Genomic DNA, 20,084 nt, shown 5'->3' with positions numbered 1-20,084 from the left:
CTGAGGCAATTGTGTCTTAGCATGTTTTTATTTGGGAACACAGTATTTGCAATAGTTCTTGACAGCTCTAAGCCCTCCAATTTACTAGCTATTTGCTTTGCAATAAAATAGCCAGAAATTCTGATATCAACATTAATAGGATATTTCTTCATGCAGGTTGTAGGAGTATGTACATTGTATAACAAACACTGCAGAAATTAATAGATATGTACATTATTTACATAGTAACTTTATTGTAAATAGAAATGTTTTCTAAGATAAAAAGAAAGAAATCACTTGTGGTTTCTGGTCTGTAACAGACTGAACTGGTCAGCAAAGCATAGCTGTAGCTCTGGAAACCAGTGTGACATGAAGCACAGAAGGTTGCTCCTTCTCAACAGCTCCTGGGTAGAGTGGGACCACGTCACTCAAGTGTTCCGACACCTCCAGGGCCAGTCCACCTACACCTGAAAATGACAACCAGGGCCCAGCAGGACAGGAAATGGTCTTTGGCCAGAGTCGGGCTTAATGCTTCGATGAGTGCAGACAAAGGGCATGAGTATAACTGAGCCTCTGCAAACCTTGGAAGTAGCCAGATGCCCTTGGGGTTAACACTGTCACAACAACCTGAGTTAGGTGACTCCATGTAGATACTCTGAGAGCCAGTAACTTAGGATTCTTAGCACCAACAGCCATCAGGCAAAGTCCCCTCAAAGATGACTATGGCATTAAAGACACCATCCTCAACATCCAACAGAGCTCTGTATCCCCAGGACCATACCTGGGTTGGACATGAGAAGGCAGATTCACCAGAGTCTTGATGGAAAGGATGTGAGTTCCCACTCATATCCATACACACAGGTGCCCAACCAGCAGCAGGTTCTGTTCTGAGGTGGTAAAGGCTTAGGAGTAGGGATCATGGAAGACTGGAAGCCAGGCTACATACACACCAGGCATGCAGCTCAAAGGTTTCAAATCTGAGGTATTAATAAAAACCTAGAAGCTTGGGAATAAACCAAAAGGTGAGCAATCTGGTACATGAGGGAATTTCAGCCTTCGCCACCACCACCCCACAAAAATCTTATGTGACAGCTACCTCTGAGGCAACGAGCCTCAAGACAGCTCACAGAAAGTCATGTCTGAGTGCATTTGGTTGAAGGTTTTCAAGGACCGTCGGGATGCAAGCTCCAGGTGTGTCTGCACAGACAGACCAGGGAAGCAGCTTGGCAGGGAAGACCATTTTCCGAACAAGCCACATGCAGCCTCAAAAGGGTCCCCCAAATTATGAATGGGCCTCTCCAGAAGTGCAACAGAAGAGGTCTGACCACTTTGCCCAGTCTCAGCCCAAGCACACAGTCCCTGAAATCATACTGGCTTCTGAGTGCCATTTTCAGCTTTTCCCTCATTAAAAGAGATGCCAAATGTTGGAGACCTAGCACTACCAGAGGCTATGTGGGCTACTTCTGGCTGCTTATGTCTAGACACTACATCAAAATAGTGGATCTAGTTACTGTGTCAGTGAGCACTTAACCAAAAGTTTGAAACAGCAAGCAACAAAAGTACCGAAGCCAACATGGGCCATGTGCAGATGGAGCACATGGAACAGTCATGTGTGATGGTCAGACACGTAAACAGCCTGTCTCGAGGGAAAGGACTCTTATCTGCCAAGCCTTAACACTGACAGGATAAACATCCTGAGCCATAATCATATTTTAGTGATTTGTCTTAGAGAAGCACGTGAAGGAAGTGACAGCCACACCTGGAGTCTCCCAAGCATTCTGGTCCTCATGGTTACCCCAGGGCCTTGTCACCCAGATTGGCTGCCTGTGCCCCACCTGACACATCAGGCCCCCAGCTGCTCCCACTCAAAAGGTTGGAGGCTGCATATATAGACTGTGTTCAGTGCACAGTATATACTTGTGTCCAGGAGTTAAGTTTATAGCTGCCATTCTAAAAATACTACTGTTAGAAATTAAGCATCTTTCATTATAATTTTCAGAATATAAAAGGCATATAAAAGCTATAATCCTATATATCTGAGAAAAATTCTGAATAAAAAAAGTGGTAGGTTTTCCTTTCCCATTTTGATATAAAACAGCGACTTCTAGAACAGCTAGTGCTGCCCAAAAGAGTTGGTGTGGCGTGGTGTGGGCTGAGGCTCTGGCTCCAGAAAAGGAGTCCCGTGTGGGCTGTGCAGGTCCTGAGGCTGGGTCACCAGGTGCTGTGTGGACAAGGGTCCCCAAGGGTCAATGCCAGGGCAGTGGCAGGAAGGAAACACTCACAGCTGACCAACATCCCAGAGGACAAGGCTCTGGGGGCTTGGGCCTTGGCTAGCTGCTCTGGAGGACCCATGGGCACCACACTGCCCCCTCGTCCTGCTGCTTGTGAGTAGCCAGTGCATCCGCTGTGGAGTCTGGGTCTTGGCGTCACCTATTTCTTATTGGCAATCCTCCTTTTCCTCGTGGCCAACATGTCATAGAATGGGTCCCTACTGATGCTCGCTCTGGGGAGAAAGGAAGATAAGTGGGTTGTGACTGCAGGTTTAGATGCCCAGTCCCCCACACCCTACAGCACAAACAAGCAGCAGGTACAGGTCTGGAGCAGCCTTTCTGACAGTACAGGGATCTAACATGCACATGTGTGCTCCCACCCCTGCTCCCCGTGGGCCTGGCTGTCCTACTCACTTGATGGACTTCATCCACTCCTCCTTCTCTTCAGGGCTGGGGGCAGAGATCCGGTACACAACATGGTTCCCCTCCACCACACGGCCATCTGCCTCTGTCTTGCACGCTTTGATGACCTGCCCTTTATGACTGGGGTTGTACAGCTCAAAGCAGTTCTGGTAGAGAGAAGAGACCCATCACAGGGGCAGGGAGGGAGGGGAGGCTGCAAAGCTCTAGAGAGGAAAGACAGGCACAGGGAAATCTCGTACCGGTTTCCTAGGGTCCTCCACCTCCCTGATGCTGAGGTTCTCCAGCGGGATGATCCCCCTGGGCTCCTTGTCCTAGAAGAGAGGTGTGTGAGGCAAGGCCTGACAGACTGGTTCAGGCCTTTGGAGAGAGCGGCTGTGCAGTCACACTCACCGTAGTGTACTCAAAGTAGTAGAGGCAGTTATCTGTGAGGATGAACCAGCGCCGTTTCCAGGTCTTCACACGGCCCCCTAGGAGGAGGAGAGCCCCATGAGGCAGGTGCTCAGGTAGCCAGAGCCCAAGGGCCCGGAGAGGGGCCCAGAATCCCCAACCACATCACTGCCCTGTCAAAGGAGCCAAGCTCAAGACTGGGCTTGCTTTCTCTTCAAACCATCCCATATTGACCCCAGTTAGAAAGTGGGCAAGCCGTGAGGCCTGACCACCCAGGATGGCTGGGTGCAGGGCTGGGACCCCCATGCACCCTCCCACCCAGGGCCCACACAGGTGCCCTCTCTCCATGGCCACCCAAGGGTCACCCTAGGTCATACATGGCTTTCAAATTTGCCTCCTGGAAAAGTTAGTTGTAATGGATGGGTGTAATTTCCCCCATGAAATGAACACGATGAAGTCAGTGCCGGCTCACCCAGGTCTGTCCAGGCTTAATCCTGTTACGTCAGGGCAGTTATCGCATTACTGGGACTTTGAGCAGCCCTGGGATCCATCAAAGTCAATTACCCTTGGCCCAGGGAATTATTAGATTGAATTAATCTTTTAACAAGATCTAGAGCACATGTGTACACACACACACACACACACACACACACACACACACAGATAATCTATACAAGCTCTTTACTATGGGAAGGAACCCTCTATCCTACCTTATTTGTTGCTGTCAGTCAAAATTATTTCTACTGACAGCTTTTGCTTTTGACAAAAAGTTTGAAAAAAAAAAAAGGAAAAGTTGCTTGTGGTAACAAATTCAGTGCTCCCAGGGGCTTCAGGGGAGATGCCCTCCCCCTGCCCCAGGGGCTCCCAAAGCTAACAGTGGCAATGCAGAGGAACTGGCTTGGCTTTCTCTAAACATGCCAGGAGGTGGGGAGGATCTGCAGACCAATGCAAGGTGCTGGGAAGTGCAGACAGACTGTGGGGGCACAGAAGGCGCCCACAGTGAGGAAGAAATTTCCCAGGCAGTTACAGAGACCCCAATACAGGAAGGAATAGGGAAGATTGCTTTACCCTGACAGAGTGCCTAGAGTCTGCAAAGTAGGGAGGAATCACCAAAGCACAGTGGGATGCTGGGCCAGCCCAACCCCTTCACCACACCACACACCCTTGGCCAGAAGAGCCTTCCCTTTGGCTTCTCCTGCCTGGAGTGACACCTCTTTTCTCACACCGTCTTTCCTGATGGTTGCACTGGACCCCTGTTCCCCAAATTACACCTTCCTCAATCAGGGGTTGTCTCATGCCATAACACACAGGAAACTAGGGATTTATGGGAAGCCCCAGCCTATGCAGAACCCCAGAAGAAACTCAGTTTAGCCTTTCTTCTCCCAAAAACCTTCAGGGAAGAGGAACAGAGAAAGGCATGCCAAGATCTAGCCATACTCGCTTCTCTGAGGCACTCACTCTTCCAGGCCAAGGCAGTGCCAGAATCAGATGAGAGCAAGCTTGCAACTCAGGCAGTTGCCGCTAGTGTGTTTCCTCTCCTTCCCTCAGAGAGGTCCAGGTAGACATCCCAGGTACACGGGTGCTTACTAGCAATAGCCAGGAGAGTACTTGGAAATTTACCCTTCTCTCCCTCCCCAGCATAGGTTCCCCTTTGGCAGAGCTGCTCCAGGTCTCTCTGTGGAAGCACCCCTGCCAAGCGCCTGTTCCTCCTCTGTGCTGCCATTGTGGCTGTCAAGCCCTTCTGTGCTCTGCTCAGCCTCAAGCCCCCTGGGAAAGGTCAGTCAAGCATGGGGTCACAGCTGCCCAGAATGGGTATTTGTGAGGCTGGAGGACCCCTGGACATCCCCACTGCTTCCATGGTCAGGATGATTAGGGGAGCCTGGCTCTAGGTTGCCCAGCAGGGATCCCATTCAGTCCAGATGCGGACCAAGTAGGGGCAATGCCCCAAACTTGAAGCCACAGCAGATTGTGCTACAATCTTATATCCAGCCCTGTGCACAGATCCGTGCTCCCAAACGCTTTCATGTTTTTAGAGTTTCCCTTTCATTGCTGTCCTCAAGTATGTGGAGGCGGACACACATAGCTGTACACACATGAACACACTGACACGAGAATGCCCACATCAACGTTTTCTTGCATGACAATTCAATCCTAACCACAGCCTGTTTCTGACATGAACAGTTCAAACTCCAACAGTGTGCACAGCCCCACCAAGACTGCAGAATGCGTCCAGCATGCCTTCCCCCCTCTTGACACTTCTGGAGAAGTACCAGCTGGCTGTGGCAAATGCTAGGTTTGGGCTCCTCCACACAACTGAAGGAAGCCAGTGGGCACAAGTGCCCATGGGTACCAGGCACTTGGAAAAGGCCAGTGAAAGCCAATTCTGCCCACCAGCTTGCTAGGGTGACATCAACAGGTAGTGCCTCATGTAATCATGGTTTTGGCCTCAGATCACCCCTAGAGCAGGGTGAACCAGTGCCTGCTGGTGTGCGGGAGCCCACAGTGCCAGCGCTGCCTGCAAAGGTGGGCCTCAGGTCCCAGCATCTGGCTATGCTGGGCCAAGGCACAGACCAACAGCACAGCTAAGCGCTCTGCACTTATTTCATGGCCTGCTTAAGTGTCCAACCAGAAAATGGGCTGGGCAACATGAGCTGGTTTCACTCGTTCATTTTCATCCAGGGACTGGGCTCTTCCTAGTGGCAGAAGCCACACCAACTGCCAGGAAGCTGTGGTGCCATCATCCCTCAGGAAACTGCTGGTGGCTGGGATGCACGCTTCCTCTTTTCTCTATCCACAGGCACAGTGTGTGTGGCCAAGTCACTCAAGGGTCCACACTCAAGGTTACTGCACTTGATTTTAAGGCCAACACTGGGACATTGATTTCTAAACTCTGACATAGAGCAAAATTAAGAGCAATGGCCAAGGCCAAAGTTGGGAAACAGCAGACCCTCAGGGGAGCCCCATCAGCTGGACCTGTCACATGTCTCCGAGTCACAGCCCAGCCTCCCTTGGTCCATCATCAGAACTCTATCCCGCAGGTCTTTCTTATTACACAGAAATAATATTACCTGGACAGGGTGCTGTCACACGTCACAGGCTTTCTGTCAGTCTACGGTTCTTTCAACCCCTCAGAGTCAAAAGAAGCTAAAAATTTCAATTGTCCCAAGTGCAGGAATCAATTAAGTCTCCAATAAGGAAGCCTTTGTACAGGTGCCACACTGTTGGTTAGTGGGGGTAGGGTAGCACTGTAAGACAGGCTGGTTACCAGCTTCCTCCCTGCTGCAGGGCTCTGAAGATGGGGGCAAGCATGTTCCCATAGTTTCCCCATGCGCACACTTCTGGTCCCAGGAGCTCTGGGCCCTGCCCATGATGGATGGGTCTCACACACACTACACCTGCACAGTGCTGCCCCAGCCAAGTCCAAAGCCAAATGGATCAGATGAATGGCAACCACAGACTGGAGCTTCACACAGACCAACGTGGGGGAGAAAATGAGCCGCTGGGGAGGGGAGGAAGCCACTGGGTACCTACCTCCTAGTGCAGGACAAGCAGGGACAGCCCATCACAGAACAGAAAGGTGGGAGCCACAGGCAGAAGGAAACAAGAAGGTACATTTAAACCACTCGTCAGGATCACAGCCACGCCAAAGCACGAGAGCACACAGCTTGTGGAGATAAAGGCACTTGCTCCTCAGGCAGAGAACTACCTGGATTCACGTGGATACTAACTCAGGAGCTTTCTGGGATGGGTCGTGCAGTGGGTGCTGCAACCATTGCCCGCTCTGGAAGGTCACGACTCAGTGACACAGCCACCAGTGTTAGGTGAGCGGCTGCCCAGAGTGGTCTCTGGCTTGACTGCATTTTTCTTTTTAAGCTTTCTGCCTTGTAGTTGGGGGCTGTGGCTCCAAGGAAGGAGCAGGGCAAGAAGTCCCCGGGAGCTGCTGCTGTGGGCCGAGGGGTGTGGGTGCAGGTCCCACCCTGCCAGGCTCACCCAGCTTCAGCAGCCAGCCTTCTCGATCTGGGTTGAAGAACGTGTGTGTCAAATCATTCCCGTCATCTTCTGGGATCTTAAATGGCTCATTCTTGATACTTTCATATAAGTTCTGTAAGGAGGAGAAGAGCCGATCAGGGGCTGTACCAAGAAGCAACATCCTTCCTCCCTCCCGCACAGAGTCCCACACAGCCTGAGAGACCAAGCGGTTACGAAGACACTTGGAAAGTGCCTTTGAAACCACTAAGCTAGCATTACTGATTTTCATTGGATTAAGAGAATTTAATAGTAACTTCAGCGGTTGGGAGACGGCTCAGTTGATGAAATGCGTGCCTGCAGGCACGGAGACCCAGTTTTGGATGTGCAGTTCCTATCTAAACATAAGAACTGAGCTTTGGTAGTTTGTGCTTATTATCTTCTCTAAGACGACAGAGACAGGAGATCCTTGGTACTTATTGGCCAGTGAGAAACCCCCGTCACCGAAAAACAAAAACAACCATCTGGAGATGAGATGGCTCAGCAGGCCAAGGCACTTGGGCACACAAGCCTGGCAACTTAAGTTCCATCAGCAGAGCTCACGCACATGTGAAAGGAGAGAAGCAACTCTACAAAGTTGTTCTCTGACCACCACATGCTACCACCCAACATACATCATGCATGTACACACAATAAAAATAGTAATAAGTAAAAAATAAGGCAGAGAAATGATTGATGGAGAAACCAAACACTGACCTCAACCCTGCCCACCCCCCCATACACACATGAGTAGGAAAATCCCACATGACAGGGCAGGAGACGACGATGGTTAGTCTTAATTGTCAGCACGGCACAGTCTAGAACCACCTGAGAAGGAAATCTCAGTGAGGGACTGTCTAGATCAGGCTGACCTGTGAGGAAGGAGGCCTAGCCCAATAGTGGGTGGTTGATCCCTGGGTTTGGAGACATAAAAACAGAGTGACCAGGCGCTCCCAGTTCCTGCCTTGACTGCCTTGACTGTGGTCTAGACTTTGTAAGGTAAATAAGCTCTTCCCAGTGCAGTTGCATTTTTTCAGGGTATTTTATCATAGCGACAGAAATGAAACCGGGGCAGACACACAACCGGGAAGCTGCCTGCAGACTCACCCTCAGCAGCTCCTCAGGAAGGTCCCCACCCTCGTTGATGCCGCGGTTCATGGTGATGAAGCGCTCGGCAGTAGGCTTGTCTCGCACGTTGTGGTTGTGCAGGCTGGTGTTGAGCATGATGATGGCAAAGGACAGCACGTAGCATGTGTCTGCAACAAGACACAAGGTGGGGAGGCCTGAAACTCAGCTTGCATTTCTACAGGGAGAGTGGTGCCCTAGGAAGTGCTGCCAATGCTGCTTCCCTGGCAGAACGGCGTGCCCACTGAGGGGTGCTTCTCTACAGAGGCAGTGGGGGGTTAATGGAAGCTATGGGTGGGGGCATCTCGACGCAGGGATGTGCAGGCTGCTGACCTGTGGACTGGAAGACCCCAGGGTTGCACAGGCAGTATCGTGAAGCGAAGGCCTCCATCATGCGGTCAATCTTCTGTGCCTCTCCAGGAAGTCTGAAGCTCCATAGAAACTGCCTGTAAAGACAGAGGATGCTTCACTGAGTGACCTTGGGAGGATAGATCTGGCCAGACCCCCAAGCAGTTCCTGATCACCCGGCAAGAGCACGGCCTGCTCAGTCTGAGTGCCCAGAACTACCATGAGGTCAGCTGAAGACTGCTGGTTGCTCCTTTTGTGTAACTACAAACTCTTCTTCAAGATCTGCTACAGATGCCTCAAACCTCAACAGGATCCCAGCATGCTCTGCCCCGCCCCCATGGCACCACCTCCTACATGGACATTCCAGGTGATCCCCAGGGTCCACTATGCCTGTAGCTGCTACAGTATTGGCAGGATAATGGATCCTCTCCTCTCAGGACTCCTCACCAAAGCAAGGTGGGGACAGGGTCAGAGTCAGCAGTCAGCAACCAGCGCCCACCCACACCTGCCAGGCCACAGCCACAGCCTGCTGCTGGGTCACCCCTGCCTCAAAGGAGCAGGCCCAAGCACACAGATGCTCCTGTCCTCAGAAGCTCCTCTCCCACTAAGGTCTCCCCTGGTTGCCCTATGTGACACCGTAGCTCCTGCCCTGCATCTTCAACTCCTCGCATCGCTTTCTCAGGCTACAAGGCACCCAACCAGCATTCTCCACCTGCGTGCCTTAAGTACCAACAGAAAGGTTATGGCTATCCTGCTTTCCAGAGCCACGCTGGCCTGTGAGGCTCATAACCAGCCTTACAGTAATGGCTGAGTATGTCAGACCTAGAGGCCACCTTAAGACATGGCTAACACAGTGATACAAGGGAGGACCTGCTCTTTCTCTGGGCTCCCACGCCTATGCAAGTCCTTTAAGAAGGACTGTTTCCTCTAGGCCTGTCCACCACTCCCTCCTCCTTACCACTGCCCCCACTCCCAGGGGATTCCTGCCACAATCAGGCACTCGCTCAATAGCATCACACACAGATGCTCTATTCCCACTTTCAAGACAGCCTCCAGAGCCACTTTCCGACTCTGCCCCACATGGTCAGCAAAGGACCACAGACATGCTGTCCTTGCCCCATCAGAGCAAGTTCCTCAGTTCTGACCCCACCATGACCATCCTGCCCACAAGTCTGAGGACCTCTTACCCAGCCTCACACGTTATTCCTACAGCAACAAGCTTCTATCAAGAAGCACCGGAACAGGCATCAGCAATGCCCGTCATCTTCCCCGCACCCACAGCAGACTCTGCACCATTCTGAGCATGTCCCACTTGCATCCCTGATTAGGCCCAAGGACAGAGAGGAGATAATGCCACAGGTCAGGCACAACCAAGACAGAATCCACTGGAGCAAACCCAATTAGGCAGCAGCTACTTACTCTCATTGGTCTGGTGGAGAGGTCAGCTAGGCTCTGCCCTCTGACTCTAAGGCAGACAGAGTGAGAAGAGCAGAACCACAGTGGTGATGGCTATGCCATGGACTAGCCCTCAGGTTCATTAGCTCTGAGCCTTTCTCTGCCCATACAGTTCTCCAAACGTGAACCTAAAATCAGCTAAACAGGTCTGTGAGACTCCTGTAGGGCTTTTCTGACACAAGCTTTTCAGCCCAGGCTGAGGGCTGAGCAGGGCCCCAAGGGCCACAACCAAAGGCTGCCAACATTCCAGTCTGCAGCTGAAGGAAGGTTGTGTAAACACCTCCAGAGGCAGGAGGAGAAGGTATGAAGACACGACCAGACAAGGCCAGCTATGTATGCTGAGCTTTGGGTGACACCAGACTGGGTGAATCCACAAGGTCAGTCCTTGTTACACTTCTGCCTACACCCCAGGGTAAAGACCCAGTCCAAATGTCATGCCATCACAGAAGACAAGATGCCATTTGCTCAAGACTGCCAACCCAGCATGAGTAGGAATCCAGATCAGCACTGAACACTGAGGCTATCCCCTTCACTCACAGTACGGTCTATAGTGGCAGTGGCTTTCCTCAGACCAGACAGAGACCACAGAAGGACATCTGATGGTTCCATCTACATCCTCCTTGGCACACCCATATGCCTGGGGCCTGAGGCTAACCCTAGTGACAACAGGACAGAGAGACACTGAGGCTGTCAAAAGTATAGCACAGGAAGCATGCACACATACAAGCTGGGATGGTTAACTTCCACTGTCAACTTGACCTGATATAGAGTCACCATGGAAATAAACCTGTGGGTCTACCGCTGACGTTATTTCCAGAAAGGGTTAAATGAGGAAGACCCATCCTGAATGTGGGTGGCATCATCCCATGGACCACAACTTTCTCTCCTACCTCCCATCTCCACAAAACCTGTAAGAGCAAGAAACTACTCCCCTTCTTAGGATGGAAGGATCTGTCTCTTTCCTTTTAGGCCCCTACGTGCTATACATGGTGCTGCTTCTACTTAAAAGCCTGGAACTCTCCTCATAAAGCTCTATGGAGAGCTTGCTCTATCTATCTATCTATCTATCTATCTATCATCTATCTACCTATCTAGCGTCTGTCTATCTATCTATCTATCTATCTATCTATCATCTATCTACCTATCTAGCGTCTGTCTGTCTGTCTATCTATCTATCTATCATCTATCTACCTATTAGCGTCTGTCTATCTGTCTATCTATCTATCTATCTATCTATCGTCTATCAATCATCTATCTATCTATCTATCTACCTACCTACCTATCATCTATCTATCTATCTATCTATCTATCATCTATCTATCTACCTACCTACCTACCTATCATCTATCTATCATCCATCTACCTATCAATCATCTATCTATCTATCTATCTATCTATCTATCTATCTATCGTCTATCAATCATCTATCTATCTATCTATCATCTATCTATCTATCATCTATCTTTCTATCTATCTATCATCTATCTATCAATCTATCTATCTATCATCTATCTATCTATCTATCATCTATCTATCCATCTATCTATCTATCAATATATCTATCATCTATCTACCTACCTACCTACCTACCTATCATCGCCTCACCTTCTTTTCTACAAACCTGTCAACATCTTTTATCATCTACACTTACACCTTAGACAGCCGCTACACCTTCCCCGCCATGACAGACTGCACCTTCAAACCATGAGCCAAGACAGAACCTTCCTTAAGTCCCTTCCCCCAGGAACAAGTAAGGGAACAGCAAATGCAGGGACCCCAGAATGAAGGACAGCAAAAAACCCGAGAAGGTGCAGAAAACAGTGGCTACAGCAAGGCAAGCATGCAGTCCATCCCCAAACAAGTCTGGTTTCCACCCAGGGCTGCCGAGTGCCACCCAGGAGAGAACACAGAGGCTGATCTGTCGAAACTACAGCTACTGGGGACTGGGTGGGGGTCCATCAGAGTCACTCTGAGTGACTACTGCCACTCCAGCCTTCCCATCTGTCTATACATGCCATGAGGCAACCACTCACCTTAAGGCCTGGACAAGGTTGAGATCAGCAAACTCATGAAGCTCAACAAAAGCCTGAAGAACTTTGATATTAAAATCATCCCTAGGAAAGAAGAGAAAGCATCTGAGCTGCTCTGGAGAGAAGGCATATATAAATGGCAGGCCTTTTCAGGCAACGGTAGTTCACTACAAGCAGCCATGCCCTTCACTGTAAATTTGTTTTAGAATTTTTATTTATTTTGTTCTTTGAGGCAGAGTCTCACAAAGTTGCAGAAAACCTGGAACTCAGGATCCTTCTGCCTCCACCTCCCAAGTGCTAGGATTACAGGCATGCGCCCAGGGCCAGTAGTTTTCAGACTTAATGCAAAGGACACCTGTGTGGCTCTCTGAGGAGAACTTCATAATGGGCAGGAGCTGGGAAGGAACCCACCACAAACCCTCAACTCATCTTCAGGCACACGAGCGAGGCCTGGGACCTGTACATATTCTGGAACTTTCAAAATGGCCCCTTAGCAAGGTTTTGCTCTGGTCTCTGCTTCCCAATGGGGTTTTGAGTGTGAGAAAAGGAGAAGCAACATTCTCAGGTCCTAAGTCATAGAGTGTAGGAGACCAAGGAAATCTGGGCGGGAGGGGGAGGGGGGGACATAATACATCATATTAGGGATTTTTGTTTTGCTTTGTTTTTGGAGGCTGGTGGCATCAGGTCTCATTCTGTAGCCTAGATTGGAATGGAACTCACTACATAACCCAGGGACTATAGCATAGGGAACTCATTAAAACATTACTGCTTCAGCCTCATGAGTGCTGGGGTTACTGGCATGAATCATAAGCCCTATCATATTGGTTTTTAAATGTAAAACATGAAAATACAATAAAGAGTAACTTTTTATTTAAATAGCAATAAAAAGAAAAATGATGCATCAGTGTGTTTCACTGGATGTCAGCTTAAATCGTGCTCCAGGCCTGCTCACCCTGTGCTCAGAGGACATCCCTAGAGCACAATGCCAGGGTCCAGCTGCCCTACCAGAGGACTGGCACCCACCACACCTGGGGAATAGACCAGGCCTGGCCTGAAGACCACATCTGCTCCACACAAGCACCAGGCACGCTGTACGCAGTGGCCAGAGCTTAGTGCCGTCTGCCCCCAGGGCCATCCCTCCTGCGGAAGTCTCAAGTTAAAAGGAGGGAGCTTAGGGTCAGCACTGGGAAGATGAGGTACTGTTGTCTCCAAGGCCCTTGATGGCTTCTTAGCCTATGGCCCCAGAAGGGGGCATGAAGAAACCTTCCCAGGAGGCAATGCAAGGCCTGTCCTGATCGTGCAACACTGCACTGGTCCGATGATCCACTAAGCTGGTAAACTCTCAGCACTGGGCAGACTTGGGCCAGGAGTGTGTCCACAATGCACACTCTTCTGCCACTCAGTGGAGAGGGAGCAGCTGTGGCAGCCAGGTTAGGGCCACAGCTAAGGGGCCAAGGCCTGTGACCACATCAGCTGCCAGAACCTCAGGGAGTGGTGAAGCCCAGAGGCAGTGTTAAAGACAGATTCCCATCTCTTCAGCATTCAGGGTTTGGGATTGGCACTGTTCAACCTGCAAGACTTCTTTATATTTGCTAGCTGTGTTCTTATCAGATGTCAAGTAGGATTTCAAATGCTCCTCTCCAAGGAGAGGGGCTTATTCTCTTTATTTTATTTTATTTTAGCTTTCAGTTTTTAGTTTTCAAGGCAGGGTTTCCCTGTGTAGCCCTGGCTGTCCTTTAACTCACAGAGATCCACCTGCCTCTGCCTCCCAAGTGCTGAGATCAAAGGCCTGAGCCATCATTCCCCAGCTTTTTTCTTTAACTCCCCCACTCCTTCTTTAGAGTATAGTCTGAAGCAAAAATAATAATTTGGGGCTACTGAGTTGACTCAGCAAGTAAAGACACTTGATGTAAACCTTGATGTAATCCTGAGCTTGATTCTAGAACATGGGGAAGGAACAGAGACCCAACTCTCACAGGTTAGCATGTTAGCATCCACACATGTTCACACATACAAATAAATGTGCAAAATGTTTAAATTTTTGTGGTGTTCAGTTGACCTCACTTCTTCAATTGTTTTGCCTTTGGGCACTAGACCTAAGAAACCCTTGCAATAACAGGATCATGATGATTTGCATGGTTCTAAGCATTTAATGGCTTGACATTTGTGTCTTGGACCCATATTAACCTCTGTGTATAGTGAGGAGCCCAATATTTCTCTCACAGACGTCATCTGTCATCAATGTTGGGGTCATTCCTTCCCCACTCAAGTGTCTTGCATTACATGTTAAAAATCATTTGATAGTAAATATAGGTGTTTATTTCTGGATTCTCAATTCCATTCTATCATCTTCTAGACCATTTTTATATTTATGTTTATTTATGTGTGTATATACATATACACACACACACATATATAGCAGGGGGTGTACATGTGAATTCAGGCACATAAACAGTCGGAAGAGGACAACAGACCCCCTGGAGCTGGGGTAACAGGCAGCTGTGAGCCGCCAGATGTAGGTGCTGAGAATGACCTTAGCAGCACATTGAAATGCTCCAGCCTGATGAGCCACCTTTCTATCCAGTCTTTATGATTGTCTACATCCGCCTTTTATGACAGTATTGCATGTTTTGATCGGTATAATTTTATTTTGTAATCATAAAGTGTTTTTTTCTGAAGAAGAACCTTCCACATTATTAGTTTGCTGACTTTTGCAAAGAAGTCAAATGGGATTCTGCTGATGTATTAGATCTACCCATCAAGATGGAGCATACTGACCATAGCAAGACTACTTCCCAATCCGTCAGCATGGGATAGATTGCCATCTGCTTGGATCTTTTCACTGGTTTCATCTGCACATCTTCTGTTAAACTCACTCCTAGTTCTTCCCAATGCTGCTACAGTTAGAACTACTTTCAGTCTGCTCAAAGACACAACTGCACGGAACAGCTGGCTGTGGCATTCTGAGCTAGTTTCAGTCTGCTCACTGAGACACAACTGCACAGAACAGCTGGCCGTGGTATACTGAGCCCGACTCCTGTGACCTTACTGAGCTTGCCTGTTCCCACTAATAGTTCAGCATGTATCCTGGCTAGGTTTACTGTCAGAACCTTGGGCATAATAAGCAAGCATTCTACCAGTAAGCATCACTAAAGCTCTTTAACTGACTTATAAACTAACTGGCCTGGGCTAGAAATGCCAGTAGTCAACAAATAGATGAGAGACTGAACAAAAATAAATGGACCTTTAGCTGAAGTGGGGAAAGTCACCTCAAGTGACAGGGAAAATCCCGAGAAGCCTAGGCTGTTTCTGGACCAACCTGCAGAAGGCGAGGCTTTCCAGGTGTGGAGGGGGGGATGACACTGATGACTGAGAGAAGGACTCCAATGGGACACAGATCCTACCTGACCCTCAGTCACCTTCCTTTGTTGTGTGTCTTTTCTGCTACTTTATCTAAGAAATCCCTGTGTAATTCTGGACCATTAAGGTTCAGTTCACTCCTACGCTTTCTCTTAAGTATGGGTTGCTTTAATTCTTCTATTTAGGTCTCTGGTCCACTTCACCTCTGGTATGATGAGATCCCAGCGGCCTGTCCTCAGGAGGATCCCAACAACACCGGGTCAGCACTGTCCTGCCGTCTGTCCTCCAGAGCTGCAAGAGGATCCTCGGCTTACCTCTCACCCAGGTAGTCTCCAATGACGGTCTTGTTCAGGCCCTCGCCTTTGTAAAGAAACTGGGCGACATCCTCTGGGGAGCTCTGCAGCAGGTCGTTCTCAATGAGGAACTGAATGCCCTGAGGAACAAGTGAGACGGAACACACGGGTCAGGACATCCACTCATTATCCTCTCAAAGTTGGCAACATGCTTTGCCCAGTAATCCGGCAGGTCTGGACACAGGAAAATGCCAGACCATGGAGATTGCACAGCCTGACTTCCAAAATGTCATACGTGTTTCAGCCACTCAAGAAAGAGATGCTATGTTCATCAAGAGTTATATAGAAGTTTTAAAAAACCATCAGATTTGTAAAGTTTGGGGAAACCACGTCTTTCCTGTCTCACAGGACCTCACTGTGGGAGAGAAGCTGCCATGGGACAGTCAATTCCCAACCACCAACCCTCCTGACAACTGCATGTCTATCTGTACACTACATGCATGCCTAGTTCCTGCAGAGGCCACAAAATGGCCAGATCCCCTGGGACTGGAGTTACACAAGGTAATGAGCCACCAGGTGGTGCTGGGAATTAAACCTAGTCCTTTGGAAGAACAGCTGAGTCTTCTCTCCAGCTTCCCACCTTTTAAAAAAGAAATATTTTTAACTTAGTAAAAATTTAAATTATTTATGTGTGTGAGCCCATGTACTGATCACAACCAGAGGACAGCCTGCAATGAGTTGGGTCTCTCCTCCCACCATGGGGTCCTAAGGATGGAACTCAGGTCTACAGGTATGGTGGTGTGTTTTCCTGATGAGCCATCTGGCCAGATCTCCTTATTCATTATGATTGTGTGTTTCATGCATGAGTGACATACATGTGTTACATGTGTATGTGGAGGTCAGAGGACAATCTTCAGGAATCAGTTTTCTCCTCCCACCTGGACAATTGGGGATTGGACTCAGGTTGTCAGGCTTGTGTGACAACTGCTTGTATCTGATCTTGCCACCCCGCCCCAACCAACCCTTTTATTCCGCCACCTTACCCCAGGTGGCTCCCCTTACGTCCAAATGACCTGTCACACAGGTCTGGGCAAGCAGCCATAAGAGGAAACCTGTAGGAATGACTTTCACTGCCATTCCTCTTTCTTCCTGTGTTGAACTCCACATAATGGCCAGAACCACAGCATCTCTTGTATGAGGGAAAGACCGAGGTAAGCACCTTGCTCCTGTCACTTGGGAGCCATTTACTGCCATAGCAGCTATTCAATAAAATACAACTCCACTGTGTAACCAGCTGTGGGGGGGGGGGCGGGACTGGGTGTTCTGTTCCTTGGGTCAAAAGCATGTTAACCAGCACACTACCACCGAGCTCACACCAGCTGAGCACATGCTAACCGGCACACTACCACCGAGCTCACACCAGCTGAGCACATGCTAACCGGCACACTACCACCGAGCTCACACCAGCTGAGTACAACCCACTTTAAGAACCTATGAAGTGTAGCTGCTAGTGTCAAGAGAAGAGGTTGGCCCAGGCCTGAGTCAGCTGCACTGCACCATCTCACGGGAACTCCCAGGACCTGCTACAACAGCAAGACGTGCACAACTTGAAAGCTGGTTTCAAGCTACCTTACACCAGGTTAGAACACAGGAATTCTGCTATCTATGTGCCAAGAGGCATTTCTACAAATTCAGAGCGGCTTTTCAAGCTGAAATTCCAGGCCTAAGCCTGCTTTGGCTTCCTCATACACCCACAGTCCATCTGGCAGCCTTATTTAGCATTTTCAAAAACTTCAGGCAGCAGCAGACAACCAGTAAGAGAAAAGACAAAGATGGAAGACTGCAACTAGATGGAAAGAACAAAACGAACGTGAGGCTTTACAAACCCGGTACAAAGCAAAAGGCAACACAAAGGTACATGTGTGTAAATATATGCAATTATTGGGAGCATGGCACATACATGCGGATGTACACATGAAGGTGCTCATGCCCGGAGGCCCTAAGTTGATGCCATGTCTTCTTGATTGCGCTCCACTTTTAACTGACTGAGGCAGGGTCTCCCACTAAACCTAGAGCTACTAATTGTGGCTAATCTATTTAGCTACCTTGAACCACGGTTTTCTTGTCTCTGCCTCCCAAGTGTGGGCACCACAAGTAGACACTACATCTATGCAGGTTTTATATGGGCTTGGGGATCCAATCTCTGGTTCTCAGACTTGCACAGCAAACACAATATGCACTGAACTATCTCCCCAGTCCCAGACAGGTATATTTTCATTCTGCTCGCACGCAGTTTTAAAAAAGCAAACCTAATTTTGGTAATAGTGTGGGATACCTGGGGGAATGGATTTGAGACACAGTGGCCCCAGAAAGGTGGCCTACAATGTTCTGCTAGTACATTTTGTTCTGGGTTGAGGGTTTTGTTTCTTAATTTGTCAAGATGATTCAAATCTTACATTTAAAATTTGTGGGCCATGTAACATGTCATTTAAGTCTGACAGTCCTAAAGTTAACTCTTACATATTTCTGATGGGAATGGAAAAGGGCATATCCACTTGGGTGCTACTGTGAAAGCCACACGCACACATACACACGCATGTACATCTGTCCTGGAGCATGGGATAAGAGCCAGCAGCACTGCTGCTCTGTGCTCGCACTGTGACTTGTTCACCAACCATCCAGATAGGAAGAAGTAGGAGCAAGTAGAGATAGTGAGCCAGCAGCCAGCAGGACACAGCACAGGGATACCCTTGGGGTCAGTAAGGGAAGGGCAATCATAGGAGGGTAGGCAGAAGTTTACTAACACCTCAGGGTCAAAGGTCAATACTTCAGCATTATAGAACCCTGCTAGGGTTATTAGAATTCAAAAGACTAACAGTGAGCATAAATCGTTAAGTTTGCTACCCTGAAATCTGCCAAAGGCAAGGAGGAGGGCATCTGAAAGAACCCAGGATTCTGGAACAAAGCCTCATGGAAGCAGAGCCCGAGGTGGGTCTGGTCCAGGACACCTTGACTGTGACTATGATACCCCAGGGACTGAGTTTGTGGCCATTTTCCCTCAAAGAGCTCAATGCCCCCTAGGCAGACGCAGATATTCCCAGTGCATCTTTGTCACCTGGCTCCCCTATCCCCCAACCTGGGGCTTCTGAGTCTGTGCTCTCAAGGCTGAGTGTGCCAGACCCTGGAACTCAGGCTCGGCCAGGTCAGAGCGAGCTTGTGGAACACACTGTCTAGATGTTTAGGACCTGCCCTGAGCCTCCACCCTCCCAAAGAACTAGGTCTCTGTAACAGCTGATCCTGACTGACAACCTGACCGCACTTAGAATGACCTAGGAGAAAAGCCATGGCTGTGAGGGGGCTATAAGAGAGTTTTAACTGAGAGCAAAAGACTCCACCCTGAAGTGGGTGGCACCCCTTCCGTGGGCTGGATGCTTGGACTGAATAAAAAGGAGTGAGCTAGCTGAGTCCCAGCACTCATGGCTCCGCCTCACACTAGAGCTAGCATGCCTTCCCACTGCAATGGCCTGCATGCACTCCGACCCTCCCTCCCTAAGGTCGCATTTGTTAGGTTGTATCACAACAGTGAGACAACTAATCAATACAACTGATTTTGGAGTGTGTAGACCATCAAGGATGTGAGAAAGTCAAATAGGACAAGGTCACTTCTGGCTTACAAGACACACACGAGACACGAAGAGGCCCCCAGTAAGGAAGGGTTTTCTCTGCAAGAGACACAAGCTCTGGTCATGGGAAACAAGGAAGCCACTAGTGAGTTCAGGCAAACATATGATGGCTAATCTTGTCAACCTGACTGGACTGAGACACCTAGGTCAGTGACGGACATCTCTGGGCACTCTGTGACAATGGTTCCAGACATGATTAGACTGGAATAGACTAGATTTTGAGGGCTCTGACTTCAGTAATGTTAAGAGTCTTCCAGGTTGGCAGATTAAAGGTAGAAAAGCTGTGGAAGATAGGGTCTGGTACGAGGAAATGGGCTGATGGGGTATGCATTTGAAAGGTCTATCTGGCCCCGCCCTGCTTTTCTCTGTCTTCTGTCTACATGAACAGAGGGCCATTGCCACGCGTTCTACTCCACAACGTTCTGCCTCACCTCAGGTCCAAAGCCATGCATCGATACGACCATGACAAACTCTAAAACCATGGGCCCAAACTAATCTTTCCTCCTTTAAACTCATCAGGGATCTGCCGCAGCGATGAAGAGTCTAAAACAGACTGTAAGCAGAGAGGAGTTGAAAGCCTGAGACCAAGAAAGAAAGAGCTCCATGGGGCGGGGTAGGGGGTGGGAGACACAGGCAAGCCAAGGACACAGGAGCAGGCACACTTTGAGTATGGTGATGAGTATTCTTAAAAAGGAGCAGTTAAGCCCAATATGGCAGTGCACACCT

General features: G+C 49.2%; 1 protein-coding gene across 1 annotated transcript in view; it reads right to left on the bottom strand.

Moving 5' to 3' along the window:
• Nucleotides 1–19: 19 nt before the first annotated feature.
• The window catches only part of Cyth3 (cytohesin 3), a 106,230-nt gene continuing 86,165 nt past the window's right edge, over nt 20–20,084 (bottom strand). The window contains exons 5-13 of the mRNA XM_041678099.1: nt 15,697–15,815; nt 12,026–12,106; nt 8,523–8,635; nt 8,172–8,320; nt 7,050–7,161; nt 3,063–3,139; nt 2,912–2,983; nt 2,664–2,818; nt 20–2,482 (exon numbers count right to left, since the gene is read on the bottom strand). Coding sequence (XP_041534033.1) covers nt 2,410–2,482; nt 2,664–2,818; nt 2,912–2,983; nt 3,063–3,139; nt 7,050–7,161; nt 8,172–8,320; nt 8,523–8,635; nt 12,026–12,106; nt 15,697–15,815 — 951 coding nt within the window. The 3' untranslated portion in view covers nt 20–2,409. The remainder of the gene's footprint in view (nt 2,483–2,663; nt 2,819–2,911; nt 2,984–3,062; nt 3,140–7,049; nt 7,162–8,171; nt 8,321–8,522; nt 8,636–12,025; nt 12,107–15,696; nt 15,816–20,084) is intronic.

The sequence above is a fragment of the Microtus oregoni genome, unplaced genomic scaffold (genome assembly GCF_018167655.1).
Source record: "Microtus oregoni isolate MIOR12 unplaced genomic scaffold, Mior012 000029F_ref0000214, whole genome shotgun sequence".
Lineage (NCBI taxonomy): Eukaryota > Metazoa > Chordata > Mammalia > Rodentia > Cricetidae > Microtus > Microtus oregoni.
This window is presented reverse-complemented; position numbering and strand designations above follow the sequence as displayed.